This window comes from Diabrotica undecimpunctata, chromosome 9 (genome assembly GCF_040954645.1).
Source record: "Diabrotica undecimpunctata isolate CICGRU chromosome 9, icDiaUnde3, whole genome shotgun sequence".
In the NCBI taxonomy this organism is placed as follows: domain Eukaryota; kingdom Metazoa; phylum Arthropoda; class Insecta; order Coleoptera; family Chrysomelidae; genus Diabrotica; species Diabrotica undecimpunctata.
The window spans coordinates 320,913-342,272 of record NC_092811.1 but is presented as its reverse complement, the minus strand read 5'-3'; the positions used below and the strand labels follow the sequence as shown (position 1 = coordinate 342,272).

Below are 21,360 nucleotides of genomic sequence, written 5' to 3'. Positions count from 1 at the left end.
TATATACTTAACTGTATTTATATACTTAAATTAGAGTCTTTAAATTTTGTATTTTAAAATACAGCAAGATAATTAACTGTATTTTCTTTCCCCTCTTTAATTTATTTCATGAAGCAACTACTTTCTTTTTATAGTAGAAGTATCTGTCAACCACGTTGACCAGGTACTCACTAACGCCCAATTCCTTCAGCCTGGACATAATTTTTTCCCATGATGCCGTGTTAAAGGCATTTTTGACACCAAGCAGAATGAGAGCTACCAATCTCTTTGTATATTGCGTGACTAAAGCGGTAACTTCTGTGAATGCACCTATGGTGGACCTTTTTGCCCTAAAACCATATTGGCGATCGCTTAGCACATGCTTTTCTTCCAATTTTCGCTCAGGGCGACCTTTCACAAGCTGTTCCTACAATTTAGCTTCCAAATTAAGAATGTAAATTGGCCGAAAGCGCAACTCTCTCTCGATCAGTCTTCCTTTCGGGGTAAGGACAACCTTGGCGTCTTTCAATGAGAGGAAAAGGTTGAAGTTTAATAATCACGCACATATATAGCGAACATGGTTTTGTGGAAAATGGTTTATTTAGTTTTTCTCAAAATCTACTAAAGATTACCACAAAGAAACGAACTTCGATATTTTTGAGGATTACCCTTCTCAGTTATTAAATTTTCTAGCAAAAAATGCAGTTGTTGTTTTCGGTAACGCCAGATATCACTCAAAATTAGTAGACCATTTACCAATGGTTTAATGGAAAAAAGTTGATATTGTTGACTGGCTCCAACGCAAATAAAGGGAAATTATTGCCAATTACGAGGCAACATAAATCGAACTATGTATAAAAATGTGTCATTGACGAAATTGACAGAAACAAAAGGAATACCGGTATTATGTATGCCTCCTTATCATTTTTAACTAAATCCAAGTTAATATGGATTCAAGTAAAAAGTAAATGAGCCAGAGAAAATACAACTTTTAAATTGAAGGATATCAAACATCTTTTGTTAAATTCCATAAAAAACATAATGAAAGATAACTGGATCAATACCGTAAACCATATAAAAAAAGTGGAAGAAAGATTGTGGACTGTTGATAATAACATTAAAGAACTTTGTCAATCCATAATCATTCCCAACAAGTCGAAGAATGAATCTAACAGAAGAAAAGAAAGATATGGAAATCCATAATTTATAAGTAAATCAGTAAGTTCTTTAAATTAATGTACATTGCTTAAATGTTAGATATCAATACGATGTATCCGCATTAACATCAATTTTATTTAACATATACATCCCTGTCTCTTTTTGATTATACAACACTGACCCATTTTTTCTAAACAATTAAATATTCGCAAAATTTAAGTAAATAACAACCTAATTCATATATATTACATTTTTTAGTCACCACAGTGTCAAATACTTTTACAAATCAAGATTCGCAATTGAGATTTGTATATACCGTTGATTCATTTTCCAAGAGCAAAAAAACCGAAATACATTATAAGATACCTTAGAAGGTTCAAGTTTACGATAACAAATTCTTGCTTACGTGAAGTATTGATAACCTCTTTTTTACATTTATAAAGTACTTCAAACTGTATCAAATTAATCAATACCGAGTTTGAAAAGATAAATGCCAGAACAATAATAAAGATTAGTTATTGTGCCTCATATTTATTGGCATTTGATAGTATAATTTAATTCAATAAATTATATATTTCATTGAAAAAGGTAAAGGAAAAATACGGCATATTTTTTATTGCCTCAACTTTGGATTCGTCAGGTTCCTAACCTTCTGATGATATCCTTAATCGCATATATTTAACCTCCTCAACCTGTAAGTGAAATTTCTTTTTGTTAAATTTTATATTATATTTTTGAGCCTGAAAACTTCTTTTAATCTAATGTGCCTGATACTCTAATGTCATTTATACATACATTAACACCTTCAGTATCCTTAAATATTTCAGTCATCCTTTCCTGATGTATTTCTAATGCACTTGTCAGACCATAAGGCATTCTTAGAAATCGATAGCTACCAATAGGTGTAGCAAAAGTGCAAAGTTTTAAACTTTCTTTGTCTAATTTTACTTCCCTATGTATAGCATCTAAAGTGCTGAATACTTTGATACCTGACTATTAGTTCTTCAAGTCTTGGCAGCTGAAATGAATGCCTTTTTACTGCTAACTTCAAATCTTTAGGATACAGGCATAATCTTAAGTCACCATTTTGTTCTCTAACCAGAACATATTATTAATCATTTACTCCGTCTGCACTCCCATCTGCTCTTTCTATAATCTGCTGTTTCATGTCTAGGATTACCTAAAATTTCTCTCTAACAGCAAATGAGGTAGCAAACTTTGCTACCTTTCTTATGAATGACAATTATGTTTGCTGTATTCCAGTGGTCTGGTATGCATCTCGATCTTAGGCAATTCGAAAATATGCCTGCTAAGATTTCACAGTTTTTTTTGCCAGCATGTTTAAGGAGTTTCACTGTAATGTCATCTATTCCAGCTGCTTCACCGCTTTTAATTTTTCTAATTGTCGATTCTACTTCTACTTTCTTTGGCACTATCAAGGATAATTTTCATTAATTAAGAGCTTTCGATTTGGTCATGTTATTAATTTTACCTTTGGTAGTGATCTACGTTTTCTTTTAGATCGGTAATATTTATACAGAAGATATTGGTGCATATAGGATGCAAGCCATGTACAAATAGCCATAGAAATATTTTAACTTGAAGCACCAAACGTATCCTGAGGTAATATAACCTAACCTTACCTAACCTAACCGACCAACTAATCTCTTAAATTTAACTTAGTTCGATCTATTGTATGAAAAGGTATTAATAATGAGTTTTCCCGTTATGTCTACTGAGCGTTCAATATTCTAATGACTCTTTAATGACAGACGCTATTTAAATAAGTTGAAAACTATTTACCTAGTTTATTAAAATAAGACTAATACGAAAAACATTTGTAAAATAAACATTGTTAGTAAAATTATAAGCAACAAAACTGCAAAAATAATCCCGATTTTACTCATTAATAAGAGATAGATAAAGTTACATATCAATCTAATGTAAACAAAAAACACAATCTTAAATTAACGAAAATGTATTTTAGAATAAACTACAAAAAGGATGTTAAACATCAAAATTCTCTTGTGTATGTTGTTGGCATACCAATCTGCGGTAGAAGCTACATATAATATTGGAGTTGGACGAGCCGATTGCACAGGACCATCAGCAGAAATAACCTTTGTAAGTATTCTATTTTGAATAAAAAATAAAAAATAATTTAAAATTTGATCTTTTACAATATTTGAAATCATTGATAAATCTTCTTCTTGTTAGAGTGTTTTCTCCCTACGTAAGTTGGCAATCATAACTTTTGATCTTGCTGCTCTACACAAATCAATTGATCTGTATTAATACCAGTCATGTAGCTTCTTCGCCCAAGAATTCTGCCTTTGACCAACAGATCTTCTTCTTTAAATCTGTCCCTGTATTAGGAGTCTCAAAATTTCATATTTTGGTCCCCTCGTCACATATCATAGGTATTCAAGTTTTCTTATTTGTATGGTTGTGATTAGTTCTGTTTCTTTACCAACTTTTCGTTTCTTTACTTCTTTATTTGTAATTCTATCAGTCCATGATATTTTTAATGCTCTGCGGTATAACCAGAGTTCGAAAGCCTTGATTCTTTTTAAATTACATTTTTTTAATGCCCAAGCCTCAGCTCCATATAGGTATAATAATATTGAAAATATATAACATCAAATGGTAGATAGTCTGCAGTATGATCCCGCTTTGATATTTTGATCGTGTTTTTGAAATTTTTTTCAGAATATAAGTTAAACAAAAGTGGCGTCCTTGTCTAACTCATCTACATATCTTCATTTCTTCTGACCTTTGCCTATTAATTTGAACTATGGCACTTTGGTTCCAATATAATGTTTGGAATATCTTTACCATTTTACTGTCAATGTGATTACTCGTACGTATTGGTACTAGTTATTAAAGGAAGAGGATACAGAATTGAAAAAAAAAAAGAAATAAAAATACTCTGTTACGCAGATCACGCAATACTGATAGCCCAAGATGAAGATAGTTTGCAACGACTGGTCCACAGATTTAACATAAGAGCAAAAGAATTTAATATGACAATTTTATCTCAGAAAACTAAAACATTAGTAGTCAGCAAAGAACCAACCAGATGTAAAATGGAAATAAAATACTTGGCAATTACACTGTCTATCTATGAAGACCTGGACAAAGAAGCGACAGATCAAGTACAAAAAGCAGATAGACTGGCAGGATGCCTTAATAAAACTATATGGCGAAACAGACACATTAACACTGAGATGAAGTCAAGAATTTATAAAGCCAGTGTAAGACCAATAATGACATAAGTCTCAGAACCAACACCCGATACAGCTACAACGCAAAGGCTACTGGACACTGTAGAGATGAAAGTACTAAAAAGAATTACCGGAAATATGCTGACATAAAGAGAAGTGAATACATTAGAAGAAAATGTAACGTACAATGTATAAATGAATGGAAACAAAATAGAACAAAATAATGGTATAACTACATAAGCAGAATGGAAGAGACCCGTATCATCAAAATAGCAAGAGATAAGTCACCAACCGGCAGAAGAAGTATTGGACGATCGCCCAAAAGATGAAGTGACAACCTTCCATAAGAGGTATTAATCTGCCAATTAACAAGCAGAATTGCTTACAAAGAGAAAGAAGAATAAGAAAAAAGCACAAGTGTAAGTGCACAACGTTTACATGACGATATCGCTTACTCAGTATGTTGATGGCAAATGGTCCTTCTCGTGTACCCATTCTATTTCGGAGCCCAAACTGCGTCTTACTAATCTTCTCCTGTAACTTTTCATAGATTCTCTTATGAGTTACTTTAAAGCAGTACTTTTAAAGTTTAACTCATCATAGTACAATTGATATAGCGGTTGGGTGTTATAAGTCTGTTTACGAATGTATGCAAGTTGGCTGTTGTTTTCTACTTTTTTTAAATAAAACTTTTTGATACTACATGGAAGAGTGAGTGACGTCTCAATGGTTCAAATTTTTAAGATATTCAATATATACATTTAGAAACATTGTAAATTCAGTTTTGTATGCAAATTAAAGTAACTTGTATTTATTTTAAAGATGGGTTATGCAAAATCCGGTCAGAAAGGATGTGGAATCCATTTAAGACAGTTTTCAAGAGCATTTGTGATTAAAGATGAGAAAACTCTAGTTGCGTTTGTGTCAATTGATACATGTATGATGAACCATCCCCTAAAACAAGCGGTAAGTATAACAACATTCTCCTTTTCTACCAATTTCATCAGTCCTTTTCATCTCTCGTCAAATAAAATATCCGCAGATTTTTTATGGTTTTTTAACGGTTTTTAGGTAATCGATAAACTGAATGCAAAATATCCTAATGTATTTACTCTGAGGAACACTATCCTTAGTGGAACTCACAGTCACAGCACACCTGGAGGCTTCCTAAAGGATGTAATGTTGGACATACCTAACTTGGGATATTGCGCCGATACCTTCAACGCGTTGGTGGCAGGAATTGTTCGAGTAAGTAAAACTTTTCCGAGGATCACATATATATTGTTTGGTCCAATCAACAAATACCATCACTGTTTTTTCCATATAAGTTTTCTGTTTTATCGAATTACAATTATTTTCAAATTTCTTTTTGATTTAGTCTATAGATAAAGCATACAACAATCTAGTAGAAGCAAAAATTATTCACAGTACTACTACAATAACTAATACAAACAGGAATAGAAGTCCAGCTGCTTACCTCTATAATCCAGAATCAGAAAGAAAAAAGTAAGTTATGAAAATATTTAATACTTTAATGATGGAACACCTAATTTAAAAAGAATGTTAACCGTTGATGATAGTAATTTTATTAAAATTTATCTTATTTAGAAATATTTTAGAGTTAGTAGGGAAGAGTAGTACACAGTGAAACAAAAAAAAGTTTTTTAAGTCAAAAAATTTATTGTTGAATTAACTGGAAAATTTTCAAAGCAGTATGACGCTAACTCTTTCTAAACATTCTAAGGACAAAATTCGAGAAAAATTCACATAAAAATAAATAGAACTTAAAGAAAAAATACCGAAAATTGTTTCACTAAACATTTAAATCTAGTATCGTTTTGACCACGTAAAGCCCTTATCGAACATCTAACGATCCAAAGTCAATATTAAATTTGTAATAATACAATAGTACCATTAATTAAAGCGTTCAAATCAATTTTATTCTAGGGGTATTAGTTAAAAATAAAAACGAAAACATTTCACTGTTAATATTTGAACGCGAATATTCATCTCAATAAGAAATTTTCTGCCTCGAGCAGAGCAAGATCTCCAAAACTTGGAACACATGCTAATAGATGGCCTGTACGGTCGGTTGCCTATACAGTAGATTTTATTGATTTAAAATATTTAATATCAATAATTATGATAAAGGAAACATTTCATCCTAGAATAAAAATATAAATAATTCAATCATCTAATATTTTAAATAAATATTTAAACTACTTTCTTCCTCGTTTTATCGATTATATTACTAGACTGTAACAACTTAAAACATTAGGCTATTTGTTTTTTAAATATACATATTGCTAACACTTTTTTTAAAGGAATGATACCTTTCTTTTTCTATAAGTTAATGATTATAAAATAAAAGTCTTTTTTTTCTTTTATAAAATTAAAAATGGTTGTTTGTCAACAAAAGACATAGTTTGTAATTAAATTATTGTTTTTAATGGAAAACATTGTTGGATCGATTTTTGGGCGAACGGTTTTATTCTGTATTTCTACATAATTCAAATATTTTAAATATCTTTGATTTACCTGGTTGGATTTTTTATATACCAATCTTTCTGGCTTCCTCTCTATAGTTACTAATATTTAAAAATTGACCCATCTTCAACAAAAAATAATGTTTACATTAAGATGATTTCATGAATGCTTAGTTTTTCTTTCTTTTAAAACATTCTTAATTCTTAATTGCCGTAGATTATTACAACTTAACTAGTAGTCCATTGAAATGTTACATTTTTTAGGTCTTAGCGTGTATTTCTTAAAGGATGCAATTTTATTTCTTTTATGTATTGGGATTGTAAGTATAAGCTTTAGTTTAAGTTTGTGGGGTCGCCACCCTTAACCCCCGGCCGCCATTTTGGAAAAAGTGGTGCAAAGGGTTTTCGCGCTGTATCTTCTAAACTAACAACCATACAGAAAATTTTATAAGACATTATTTATAGCAAATTAGATTGTCTACATCTCCATTTTTATTACTTTTTATCGTGAAATAGCTAATAAAAAAGTTATAAACGTTATATATAAAAATTTTGGAACAAGTTTCCTTTTAAGCTTTTTTTTGGTAATTTTACAATAAAATGACATTAGATCAACATTATAAAGGGTTTTTAATAGAGTAATTTTTACTACAAATTTGTTTAATTTTATTATTTTTATTCTGAATTTTACAGCGCTCCGAGTTCGCCAAATTCTTGAATACTTGCCATCTTGGAATAAGCGGTGCAAAGGGTTTCCTCGCTGTATATCATAAGCTGGCAACCCTACCAGAAGTTTTGTTGACATTTTTACATAGTAAATTAAATTGTCTATAATTCTATCTCATTACTTTTTATCGTAAATTGGAAAATAAAAAAGTTATTAACAAAGATACCTAAAAATTTTTAAACAAATATTTTTTTAGGGCTTATAAATTTTTTTCTAGTCATTTTACAATAAAATGACATCAGAGCAATATTAAAGAGAGTTTTTCATAGAGTAATTTTCACTACAAATTTAAATAATTTGAATAATATTTCTAGGTTTTACAGTTTTACAGCGCCCGAATTTGACAGAGTTCTTAATTACTCTTAAGAATACTTTTCCTAAGAATAATTTTCTATTATATATTTTTTTATTCATACCATTTTAGATCAAGTTATTATTTTCTTAACATGTTATTAATAATTTATTATCGACCTGTTCCGCCACCACAAAAAACTTATTCCACATCGTGCGCTTGCGATGCACGAATAAGCGCTAATCGACAGAGATAAAGTTTAATAAGAGCACCGTTCCAACATTATTCCGAGATAAATTTCTTGGTAATGAAAACAACAAGACAAACTTAATGGACCTTCGAAAAACTGCTGTATTAAAAGTAGGTTTTAGTGTCGACGAGGCTGAATCTGATGCAGATACAGTCTGCGTCCGCTCTGCTCTGAGACTACATTCTAAAGCTATGATTTTGTGACTGTCGTAGCCGAGGACTTTGAAATTCTTGTCTTGCTCACGGCATTAGGAAGAGAGCAGTCCAATATTGTTTGTCCAAAGTGTTCAATTTTTGAAACCTTCAAAAGCGTGTGAATCGCCTCAATTATACTGTCCGTTAAGCTTTATATATCCTAAGTTAGCTAGCAAAACAGCGTTTTTCTCAGTGAAAAAGTCGAGCCATCTTTTCTCACTGTCGTTGGCTAACTTTTTTTCGTCTCTTTATATGGTGGAAATAAATATGATTCTCGGACAGCATGAAATACAAACGATTTGAAAGATAGTGACCAAAAATACATTTAACTTAGAGCTTCCATAGTTTTAGAGTTTATTATCAGGAAACTGCGATAAAGCATGAAATAATTTGAATACAAATAATACTTCAAATTCCTTGAACTTTTGAAATTAATTTTCAGCAGACGCAAAGAAAACTGTCAAAGTATGTATGGTTGTCGAAAAGTAGACCTCAAATACTCCACAGTGTGTCTTAATTGTTTTGGTGAAACCTGCATGTAATTATATATAGTGTATTTTTTCATTTAAATATAAGGGACAATGAGGTTTCTATGTATTTCGAACAACTTTTTGGTTGGAAGTTTTGACTCTGCTTACATCGTGTAACTAGGAGTTTACTCGTTCAAATAACTAAAAGCATTATTTAAAAGAGTATGTTTTATAAGGAATATAATATAAATTTTTCGATCTCACATTTATGTATGGTTGCGAAATCTTGCACGTTCCCAGCGGCAGTTCATGGCTTATCAAGTGGAGAGGAATATTTTAGAACAAACAAAGCTTTAAGTCTTATTGGTTGTATATTACCATAATTACATATATTTCAATGTCAAAACTTTGTTTTTAAAATCCTTGTTATTAGTTAATTGCAGATAATCTTATAATTACTTTGTACGAATCACATGTATGTAATCTACACTGGAACTAATGTGCATATTTTCAACAACTACCTCTCCTAAATGCACAGATCGTGCAGTTAATCGAGAAATATGTTAAAATTACAAAAATTATTAATATTAAGTGATTGGCTATAATCCTAGTGAACACAACTGCTTGATAATTGAGTAATAATTCTATAGTTACTATTAAAAATTTACATTACTTTAAAATTTAACTATATAAATGTTTTATTTTGTAAGTAATTCTTCACCCCTGTTGTCTGCTTTATAGAGCTATTATCTATTTCACTAATAATAATGTTTTCTACGCAATCTAATACTTCGTTTTTTTAACTGTAAACTACGTGAATTGCAGTTTGTGTCTAAAGCTTCCCAACTATTTTCTGATCCAAAAAACTTTTATCACCTAGTTTGTTTCTAGATTATTGTCGAATTCTGTTTCGCCGTTTCAAACTTGCGACTGTGTAAGAAAAAGTGAACATTTACCTTCTATACTAAATTAGATTCTGTTAGAATAAGTTCTCTCTAAGTTATAAGACCCAAGAAAAAATTTATTTAAAGATTTTTAGTTATTTTTGTTTATAACATTTTTATTTTCCATTTTACGATAAAAACTAACAAAATTTAAGTTGTGAAGAATTTAATTTTCTACAAATAATGTCTAATACAATTTTCTGTAGGGTTGATAGTTTAGAGATACAGCGCGAAAACCCTTTGCGCCCCTTTTTCCAAGATGACAGCCGGGAGATAAGGGCGGTGACCCCCCAAACTTGAACTTAAGCTTATGTCTAGCTCAAATACATAAAAAAAATAAAACTGCAACGTGCTTCCAAAAGTGCAACCTAATGTAACTTTTCAATGGACTATAGAGAATAATTTAAATTTAGAAAAATGATAAAACCTTTAATTTAAAATGTTTTAGGTATGACGCTGACGTGGATAAGGAGCTAGTTCAAATAAAGTTTGTGCGTACCAAAGATAATGTTGCAATTGGTGCAATAAATTGGTTTGCTGTACATCCCACCTCAATGAATAACACCAACTGTTTGGTACATTCTGACAATGTAGGGTACGCGTCTCTTTTGCTAGAATCTAGTGTTAACACAGGATCATTACCAGGTCAAGTAAGTAGTCATATTTTGTACATTAGAATTGTTAATAGTTGTCTTCAATGGGCGTATTTCACCAGGAAGTACTTAAATTTTTTTGTTTGGAGTAAATATTTTGGTATATGTGAATATCTAGTCACTGAATGATGGAAGCAATGTTTAGACGTGAGGTAAAACGTAATAAAAACGAATATTCGCTATTTAAGTCTAAGATCATTATAATTTTGTGGATATTTGTTTGATTATAAATAAAAACTATAAATAGAAGAGATAAGATGACTCTGCACTCAAAAAATCTCAGACAAGTCAAGAAGATGAAGTAATTTAAATTAAATATGGATACACAGGCTAAAATAGGCCACAAGCAGGATGATTCAAACTTTATACTTACTTAGACCTCACAAATATGGCGATAGAAATGAAAAGAGTCAAACCATTATAGAATTACAGAATTTCTTCTGCAACACAGGATGTATAAATGAACACTTATTTTAAAAGAAGCTTAAAAAGAAAGTAAACTTGGCAATCATTAAATGGCTTAAACAAAAACGAGATTGACTTTTTTTTACGATATTTACCAACAAAAAAAGACGTTGTTGAAGACATAACTGTATTGAATCAATTTTCAACCGAAAGTGAGCATAGAATGGTTAGAGCGAAGATTGTTTTCAGCAAAAGAAACGAACAAAATATTGGTGGACACCTTAAAGCCGGCCCAGAAGAAGTACCAACCAAGAAAATAAGTAAAAGAAGGAAAATCAGAAAGATAAGAACAGAACGCACATTGCAGAGCTAAGGAATTTAAACAAAACCATTTCAAAAGCCGTTAGGAAAGCCATAAGGCACTTTAACACAAAAGAAAAAACTAATACCGTAGAACAAAACAAAAGCCTAAATCGAAAGTTGAAGACAGGAACAAGGAATATTTATAAGTTAAAAAATAAACAAGCACATGCCTTATAAGAACAACAAGAGATCCTAAAAATCATTGAAGAGTACTAAAGAGCATTATATAGTCAACATGATCACATTCTAGGGATAGAAATCATCAAAACATCCAGATATAACTAAAGAGGAAATTAAATCAGCGTTAAAAGGTACACAACACCTGGATAAGATAGCAGTGTAATTGAAATGATAAAATTAGGAGACGAATTTGTTTTAAAAACTCTTTAGAATGCCTACCTCTTTGAAGGAGTAACACCACACAAATGGGATAGTGTCATTATAATAATATTGCATAAAAAAGGAGATGTAACAGAAATTGAAAATTACAGACCTATCAGCTTGTTAATATCATTTATATAAACTCTTTATGAGAATACTTACTAACAGACTGGGACCTAATCAAAAATTTTGAGCAACTACTAAAGCAAACCGGATTTAGGAGTGGCTTTGAAATGAATGACCACCTAGAAGCAATAAAATCCTCGACAGAGAAAGTTATAGAATACAACAAGCTATTGATGTAAACATTTGTAGACTTGATGATGAGAATATGCCATCAAATATATATTAACGAATTATTAAAACCAATATAAGCATATTTTTTTTTATTCACAACATGAATTTAATCCTTTTTAGGGCGATTTCGTAGGTGCTTTTGCCTCTACTAATCTGGGTGACACCTCGCCAAATCTTAAAGATCCTATTTGTGTCAATACAGGAGAACCATGTGATTTTGTTCATAGTACTTGTCCCGGAGGAAGTCAATATTGTATCGCCTTTGGTCCAGGTAAAGACATGGTCGATAGCACCAAGATGATTGCTACTAACTTGTTTCAAAAGGGAAAGGTAAATATTTATTTATTTATTAGGAGTAGTATTCCGAGTGTTAAATAATGTTAAAAAATCATTAACTAGTCGATTAGGATTGAATAAAATAAAATACTAGTTTATTGAAGGGTGTTAGACTCAAAGAGGGAGTGTCCAATAACCATAGTTTTCAAAAAATCAAAAATTTAACTTACCACCTATGATTTATTTATTATTGCTGACAGGAGAGTAAGGTAATATCTTTTTCGTTGGTTAAACACTACAAAAATTTCAAAATTAAATTCACATTAAAAGTAATTTTTTCTTAATTTTGTTGCGAATCATATTTAGAAATCACAACAAATAAAACAGAATTTCATGCACACAATGACGTAAAAATGTTTAAAACTCAAACGGTGCTGGTTTTTTAAAAGTGGGGAATATTACAAAGAAATTTAGCTGTTTGCTTGTCATATAATTTAGACAAGTGCTTTATGTCATTGTATTATTTTTTACTCACTGCTAAAATTTTTAAAAACGATTGTTCAAGAAGTAGGAACGAACCCTTCTGACTAAGACACACTGGAGAGATCTTGGATACACTGTCGGGTTTCCTTAATAAACTGCATGATTTACTATTTTAGTTATCTTGAATTCTCATAGACTTGCACTGGCCGCCGATTTTACAAGAATTTCTTTTATTTTTGAGTACCAAACGGACATTTTTCTTGTAATGCTTCTTAAAAGATTTTGGTCCCTTGCGTATATGTTTCTGCTTTGCTGCAATGACTTAAAAGGAAAATGTTCACTTCATAAATTGCGAATATTGTTAATCCAGTCTTGTGGTGTTTCCATCTTTTTTTTTGAGATTGATGACACCAATATTCTTATCGCATTCGAGATAAGAATGCCCACAAACAGGACATGCTATTTCTATGGAGTCCAATCTTCTTACATTTACAACATAGTGAATGAAACAGACCATCGTATAATTTTTGTTTTTGCCCCCCTCACTGCCACATTCGATCAACAAATTAAAATAAACGTAGACTTCTTCAAGTAAAGATTTGTTATTAGTTATTTTATATTATTTTATTTTATAGTTATTAGTTATTTTATTCAGCAGTAAAAATCGGTTATTTTTCCGATTAAACATGCAGGATATGCTTGCACACATGTAATCCAGCGCCTTTCTTTTTAGGAACTACTGGAAGGTACAGACGGAACACCAATAACTGGTGATATACAATTTATTCACAAATTCTCACATATGCCTAGTCAAACCACTACTTACCAGTTGGAAAATGGAACAAACATTAATGTAAGCTAAAAATTTTTATCTCTGTTTTCGATTTTATTTATTTTTATTTTATATTATAGGTTAGGGGCTGCCTTCCAGCGATGGGATATGGTTTTGCTGCCGGCACAACCGACGGCCCTGGAGAATTTGATTTTCAACAAGCAACTAATACGAGCAACCCTTTCTGGAATGTTGTAAGAGATTTTATTTTCCCCCCAACACCAGATGATGTTGCGTGCCATTTTCCAAAACCTATACTTATCATGTCAGGAAGAGTTAGTATTTTTGAATATTTTTTAAAAGTAGGAGGGTCAATTGGGGCAATAATAAGGCAATATTTAAATCTTTTGATTTTTGATTTTCTCAAAAGGCAATACAATTAAAAGCGATAAACATTTTTATAGGCAAGAATATATACAGAACCAAATTTTTGCCAAAATTTGAAAATTTGCCAAAAAAGTGTTAACTTTTTTAAAACAATGACATATCGTTCCCATTATTACCCCTCATAAAGTACAATAATTGTTATAATAATTGTAAGACAACTTCTGGGCAAGTTATTAAAGCTATGCTTCAAGTAACAATTTTTTTAAAACTGTGACATTTATGTCTCATTTTTCACCCTTCATATCTTACGCCGAAGATAAGCTACTACACGGGAGCCATTATTTACCGATCCAAAATAAGGTTCTTTTTAATGAGAAATTGTACAAATATGTAGTCGTCCTCCTTATACCATCGGATATATCTTAATATCGTTTAGTGCCAAATTTTCCGTATTGCTTTCACCTTCATAGATTTCTTTAATCTACTCGTCTTCGTTTTCACTTAATATTCGCATTCTTCTTCTTGTTTGTTGTTTTCTTATGCGCCATTCCTATTTCAGTTTTAGAAATAATTTTTTGTGACTCGAAAGTACAGAGAAACACAGGGGTAGATGTTTAGTTTCTCAGGATCCAAACGGTCTATGGGGTACTTTGTTCTATCGCAGGGAAAGACTAGGGACGTACTAGAGAAGGAAGAAGGGAAGGAGAGAAAGAAGTAATGAAGGAAGAAATGATTATTTCATTATTTATTCCTTCGTTCCATAATTTATCTAATAAGTCCAAAAATTCAAATTTCGATAACTTTTTTCCATTTACACGTTACCAGTTAATTGATTTTTCATTTCAACGGAGCTTTGGTGGCTTAAAGCAGCATTTTGTCCAAAGGTTACAAGTGGAAGTTTCAGTAAAGTTACATGTTCTACGATTTCCAGTTCAATTGCACTTTTTTTAGATTTGGTAATGTGACCTTTAAGAATTATAAGTAATAATCTTTGAGGCACTGTTCTACAAAATTTTATAAAGCACTGTTGGAAAATATTGGAAGTCATCCAATTTTTTCCGAACACGTATACAAAGTGTTTCATATGTCATGTTGTTCCTTCCAGCTAGACTATAAGTTGACACCATGAAACAATTAGTAGTGGTAATAATGAAAATTTGTTATTTTCTTTTCCTGAGCGCTGTAGACTCCACCAAACTTTTTGCTCCTTTCCAACCATACCCTTGATACCAGAAGGATCTAAAGAAAAACTGGTTTCATCTATGTTGCAAATAAGCTCTGTTGAGTTACTTAGGTTTAATTTATTGATGGTTTCCTGTACGCGGTTGGAAAATTCACAAACCAAAAATGAATTGCTGGTTTCCATTCGTCGATTTTATTCTTACAATAACTTTTGTCTTTTATAAATAGCGCTAAACCAGTCGTTAACAGGTTTGTTGTTTTTAAATTGAGTTGTGATGTTATTCTCATTTACAAATAATTGAAACGTTTCTTGTTTTGTCATGGCAAAACCCCATTTGGCCAAAATTCTAATATTTTTCTAATAAGACCAGTATTTCGACCTTTAATTTTATTGTGATGTCCATTAAACCGCCTAATTAATGGGGATTTATATATTTTAAAGCGTTTTGATGCTATTCGTAAAATAATATTACCTTCTGTGATAGGATTTAATACTGCCTGAAGATCTTCATCGTTATATGAGTTTAGCTTTTTCACATATTCTGTTGGCATTTTTCTAAAAAATATAATTATTAGTCTCATTTTTTACTTAACGTTGTCTTATATTTACCATAAAGAATGCCTCGCTTTTGCACCTACTAAAAAATTTGACAGAACTTAAATTATGCTTCAAGACAGACTGCCGCACAGCAGGGGACAGGAAACGAAATTTAAATTTTTTTCATTTAAAAATGCATAACCTAATTTTGAGCTTTTTTAAAACATTAAAGGAATATGATGTTTACATTTTAATTGCATAAAAAGGTACTTTAAAGTTTTAGCTATCATTGACCATATGTTAGTACCAAAATTCTATTTTTTCTTTCATTTAAAAATATTAACTGTCTCAATTTTGCACAATTTTTTTTAGTGTCTCACATTTCCATTACATGACCCATTCAGTGTTTTTCATATTCGTTTTCTTTATTCTTTCTATATTTAAGTTTTAACAAAACTTAAAACTTGAAATATCCTTCTTTTAGATTACTAAGCCATATGAATGGCAACCGGTAACAGTGTCTAACCAATTAATAAAAATAGGACAGCTTGTCCTGATTGCTGTTCCTGGAGAATTTACAACTATGTCTGGAAGAAGATTGAGAGATGCTGTTAAAAAAGCAATTATCACAAACGATGGACCCGAAGATGCAAAGGTTGTTTTAACAGGTTTAAGCAACGTTTACACTAATTACATTGCCACCCCAGAAGAATATCAGGTAAGTTGTTTGTGATTCTTTAACAAATCGATCACTGCTTACAAATCTAAATTTTTATCTACCACTCTAACAAGTTTATACGTAACAATTCGGAATATTTTTAAGTTCTACTTTTCTACTTTTTTTAGTTCCGTTTTTTTCATACTGTCTTTCAAGTGTTGTTTTTCTTCAATAATATTCACTTTTTCTTGTCTCTCATTCTCACTGCATAACAGATTCTTGAAATGTTCTTTCTATCATCTTGTATAGGGTAAATGATACAGTCGTTGGCCATGCTATAGTGATTGGCCATGTTAACATAAATTTATAAATATTAAGAATATCTGCTGTTACTGAAATAAATCAAATCTACAGAATAATTTTGACAACGTCGCTTAATGTTCACCTAAAGTTTCGTCTGGTTACAGTCACAATAAAGTGCTTAAAGGGTGTGATTACTTCTTGCTGTCGCCAGTTTAGTTGTTCACAGGTAAAATCTTACGAATTTCTTAAGGATTGTACACTTGTTTTTGATCCATTATAAAGTTAATCGTTATAGATAAAGATATAATTTAATATGATATTGTAACGAAATAGCCCATCTCCGATACGTCATAATTCTTAGAAGGACGAATCTAGAAAACGCTAGAGTCGGCATGTCAATAGCGCCCGTCCTTCGGACGGGAGACAATTAGAGGTGGGACAACGCCAGAATGTTCTCGAAAAGTAACTTTATTATATATATGTAACGTTGTTAGGAGTGAGTTTAGTTGATAAGAGAGTACCGAACTGTAAACTTATAAATAAATATATGTATATAAATTCGAACCGCTCGTTTTATTTAATCTCGCTACAGTTGGTGTCCGGTGTGAGATTTGCAAATAAATTCAGCAGTGATTTTTGGAAAAGACTTTTGAACTTTTGAAAAGTATTGTTCGTCGGGAACATCCGCGTAGTTCGGTAGTGCCCTTTGTACGAAAGAACATTTAAAAAAGTACGTGTGTGCCTAAAGAAAGATGCTGCTAGTACAACTCTCAGTAAAACAGTTGCGAGAGCAACTAGAAGAACGCGATGAAGATTGCAACGGGTCCAAGAAGATCCTCCAAGAACGACTGAAGAATGTTCTTAACAAGAATGGAGATGATCCAGAGACATTCCATTTTCAGTCAGCAGAAGAAGCAGTTTTAATGAAGATAGAAGAAACTTCTAAAAAAACTGATGATAAATTCGAGACTGTTTCCAAAAGATTCGATGAAACGTCTCAAATGATAGAAGAATCTTCTAAAAAAAATGATGATAAATTCGAGACTGTTTCCAAAAGATTCGATGAAACGTCTCAAATGATTGAAGAATCTTCTCGAAAGAATGATGAAAGATTTAATGAAACGTCTCAAACTATTAAAGAAATAGCTAGACAAAACGACGAGAAATTCGAAAATATGTCTAGAAGATTCGACGAAGTATGTAATCAAAACAATGACAAATTTGAAGAAGTCACAAGAACATTCGATAACATACAGAAAAATGTAAACAACGTAGAAGAGAAGATCAAACAATTAGAGAGCATGATAACTAATACAAAAGTGCTACCACCAGTTAATACAATAGCCTTAGATCCGGTAGTGAAAGAAGAATCACCTAGAGACGAAACAACACATAATATGAGATTCAAATTGCCACCATTTGATGGAAAGTCTTCTTGGTCCATATACCTTAGACAATTTGAAGCTATTGCGACAGCCAATCATTGGACAGAACAAGAAAAAGCTGTTTCCTTGACTGCTGCTTTACGAGGTGATGCTGCAGATATCCTAAGATCGATTCCTAAGGGTCAAGAAAAATGTTACCAGACCTTGTTCACTCGACTAGACAAACGTTACGGAGATGCCCATCTACAACAAGTCTACAAGGCGCAACTAAGAAGTAGAATTCAACGAGCAAGTGAAAATTTACAAGAGTTTGAAGCAGATGTTGCTCGTATAGTGCGGTTGGCTTATCCGGAAGTACCAGACAACATTTTGGAAGAAATTGCTGTAGATACCTTCGTCAATGGGTTAAAAGAAAGTGAATTACAGAAAGCTTTACGACTAGCAAGACCAAAAGTTCTGGATGAAGCGCTCGCTATTGCCTTGGAACATGAAACAGCTAGTCAAACTTCACGGAGCCATCGAGTAAGAACCATCGAAGAAGGCGACGAACCAAACGATGAACGTCTGGAAGAAATGGTACGAAAAGTAGTTCGTAACACGATGCCGAAGAGACGCGAGCCCAGATGTTGGAATTGCGGTGACGTAGGTCATATTCGCCGTAATTGCAAGAAAATGATACAACAGTCGGAAAACTAGAACGGGTCGACAACAAGGGGCAACTGCCGACCTCGAGAAACACAGCCCCCATAGTAACTGTGAACATTACGTCCTCAGGTGGAATTCATAGCTTGTACATAGAGGGTCGTATCAATAATAAATGTAGATCGTTTTTGGTAGATACAGGTGCAACGAGAACTATTGCACGGCCAGAAGTAGTACGAGGCCATCTTAAATTATTGCCTGCAACAGTAAAGCTTAGAACAGCAACTGGTGAGATAATTAATACATATGGCGAGGCTAATATGTCAGTATCCATTGGCCAGACCACAGTGAAACATACAGTATTAATTGCAGAGATCTCCGATGAGTTCATATTGGGGATGGATTTACTAAGGAAAGTTGGGGCTGTATTGAATGTCAAAGATGGAGTTCTCGAGATCAGTGGTGAAGAGTTGCCGTTTCATGAAGACAAAGAAGATGTTATAAGCTTAATAACTACTTGTGACGTAACAATACCCGGTAATAGTGAGAAAATTTTGATGACCAGACCTGATGGTTACTCCCGAGAGGGAAGTTTAAGGATGGTCGAAGATGTGAATAATGCCGAGTTCCTAACGGCAAAAGCTTTGGTGAGAATTCGAGATGTCGTTCCTGTAAGAGTTATGAATTTAAAGGGAACTGCTATTAAGTTAAGTAAAAGAACTTTGATCGGACAGTGTGTTCCCGTGGCTTCGATTTGTTCCATGAATACTAATGAGAAACCGTCAAAATCTAAGTATCCAAAGGAGCTTGTTGAGACGATGATTAAAACGTGCCAAGATCTTGATGATGAACGAACTAAAAAAGTGAAGTCTATGCTTATAGAATTTCAAGATGTTTTTGCCATGGATAAGAAGGATAATGGCAAAACAAGCATAGTAAAGCATAAAATTAATACCGGAGACGCTCAGCCAATCAGACAACAACCTAGACGACTTCCATTTGCGAAAAGAGATGAAGCCGAAGACATCATCAAAGATATGAACAAACAAGGGGTAATTGAACCATCAAACAGTCCATGGACATCACCAGTAGTCCTAGTAAAGAAGAAAGATGGTTCAACACGTTTTTGTATTGACTACCGACAGCTCAATGCAGTAACTAAAAAAGATAGTTATCCTTTGCCCAGAATAGACGATACTTTGGATACACTTTCTGGTTCTCGTTGGTTCTCCACACTCGATCTGAAAAGTGGATATTGGCAAGTAGACATGGAGCCAGCCGATCGTGAAAAAACCGCATTCTCGATAGGATCAGGGCTTTGGCAGTTCACAGTTATGCCCTTTGGTTTATGTAATGCCCCGGCCACATTTGAAAGATTAATGGATGCAGTTTTAAGAGGTCTAACATGGAAAACATGCCTGGTTTATTTGGATGATGTAATTGTAGTTGGAAGATCCTTCGATGAACATGCCAATAATCTAACAGAAGTATTTCAACGATTGCGGGCAGCAAATCTAAAGTTGAGTCCGAAGAAATGTCACTTGTTTCGACGAGAAGTGAAGTACTTGGGACATATTGTAGCAAGTAATGGTGTAACAGCTGATCCTGACAAACTTGCAGCAATTAAGGATTGGCCAGTACCAAGAGATAAACACGAAATTAGAAGTTTTCTTGGCCTATGTACATATTACCGACGTTTTGTCAAAGGATTTGCCAACATCTCCAAGCCATTAACAAAGTTGACAGAAGAAGGCAAAGAATATACATGGAGCGAAGATTGTCAAAGAGCTTTCGAACACTTACAAATGGCTCTGATCAGTGCACCGATTTTAAGCTACCCTAGACAGGTAGGAAAATTTGTGTTGGACACCGATGCAAGCAACAGTGCAATAGGAGCTGTTCTTTCCCAAATCCAAGATGGGCAGGAGAAAGTCATCGCTTACTTTAGCAAAGTCTTGTCAAAACCAGAAAGAAACTATTGCGTTACCAGGAGAGAATTGCTAGGCGTAGTGAAGGCTTGTGAGCATTTCCATAAATACTTGTATGGCAGAAAGTTTCTTCTTCGCACGGATCACGCTGCTCTAAAATGGCTCCTACAATTTCGTAATCCAGAGGGCCAGATGGCAAGATGGTTAGAACGATTACAAGAATATGATTTCGAGATCGAACACAGGGCTGGCAGAGTTCATTCAAATGCTGATGCCCTTTCGAGACGGCCGTGCAGTGCAAATTGTAATCACTGTCTTAAATTAGAAGAACGACTTTGCCCCGTGAGACGAACCACCGTCATTAATGATCAATGGCAGCCTCAACAGCTACAAGACGCTCAAGCAGATGATCCATGTATAAAAAGAGTATTGGATTGGATGCGTCGAAGTGAAAGACCTTCTTGGCAAGACATTAGTGCATGTAGTCCAGAAGTCAAATGTTACTGGAGCCAATGGAATTGTCTAGTGCTGAAAGATGATCTTCTGTATAGAACCTTTGAGAACGATGATGGTACAGAAACTAAGCTTCAGTTGATTGTACCTAAAAGTAAAGTGTCAGAAGTATTGCGTCAGTTGCATGACGGTGCATCAGGTGGACACTTTGGTATCACGAAGACTCTGCAAAAGGTTCGAGAACGGTTCTATTGGGTGAACTGTAAAGATGATGTAAGAAGATGGTGCCGGAAATGTGAACTGTGTGCAACCAGTAATGGTCCAGCTGGTAAAAAGAGGGCACCCATGAGACAGTACAATGTTGGTAGTCCTATGGAAAGAGTAGCAATCGACATTGCAGGTCCACTTCCAGAGACAAATGATGGAAATAAATATATCCTGGTAGCCATGGATTATTTTACGAAATGGACTGAGGCCTATGCGATACCAAATCAAGAAGCTGCTACCGTTGCAGAGGTACTTGTTAAAGA

The 21,360-nt window shown here is 33.0% G+C and overlaps 1 protein-coding gene across 2 annotated transcripts in view; it reads left to right on the top strand.

The window, feature by feature from the left end:
* The window catches only part of LOC140449345 (neutral ceramidase-like), a 30,625-nt gene that overhangs the window by 598 nt on the left and 8,667 nt on the right, over positions 1–21,360 (top strand). Inside the window, exons 2-11 of one of the 2 annotated variants that reach the window (XM_072542482.1) lie at positions 2,659–2,760; positions 3,125–3,261; positions 5,184–5,327; positions 5,433–5,609; positions 5,740–5,867; positions 10,173–10,374; positions 11,944–12,153; positions 13,316–13,435; positions 13,495–13,689; positions 15,946–16,179. In XM_072542482.1, coding sequence (XP_072398583.1) covers positions 3,142–3,261; positions 5,184–5,327; positions 5,433–5,609; positions 5,740–5,867; positions 10,173–10,374; positions 11,944–12,153; positions 13,316–13,435; positions 13,495–13,689; positions 15,946–16,179 — 1,530 coding nt within the window. In that variant the 5' untranslated portion in view covers positions 2,659–2,760; positions 3,125–3,141. The remainder of the gene's footprint in view (positions 1–2,658; positions 2,761–3,124; positions 3,262–5,183; positions 5,328–5,432; positions 5,610–5,739; positions 5,868–10,172; positions 10,375–11,943; positions 12,154–13,315; positions 13,436–13,494; positions 13,690–15,945; positions 16,180–21,360) is intronic. The other variant, XM_072542481.1, reaches the window with a different exon arrangement.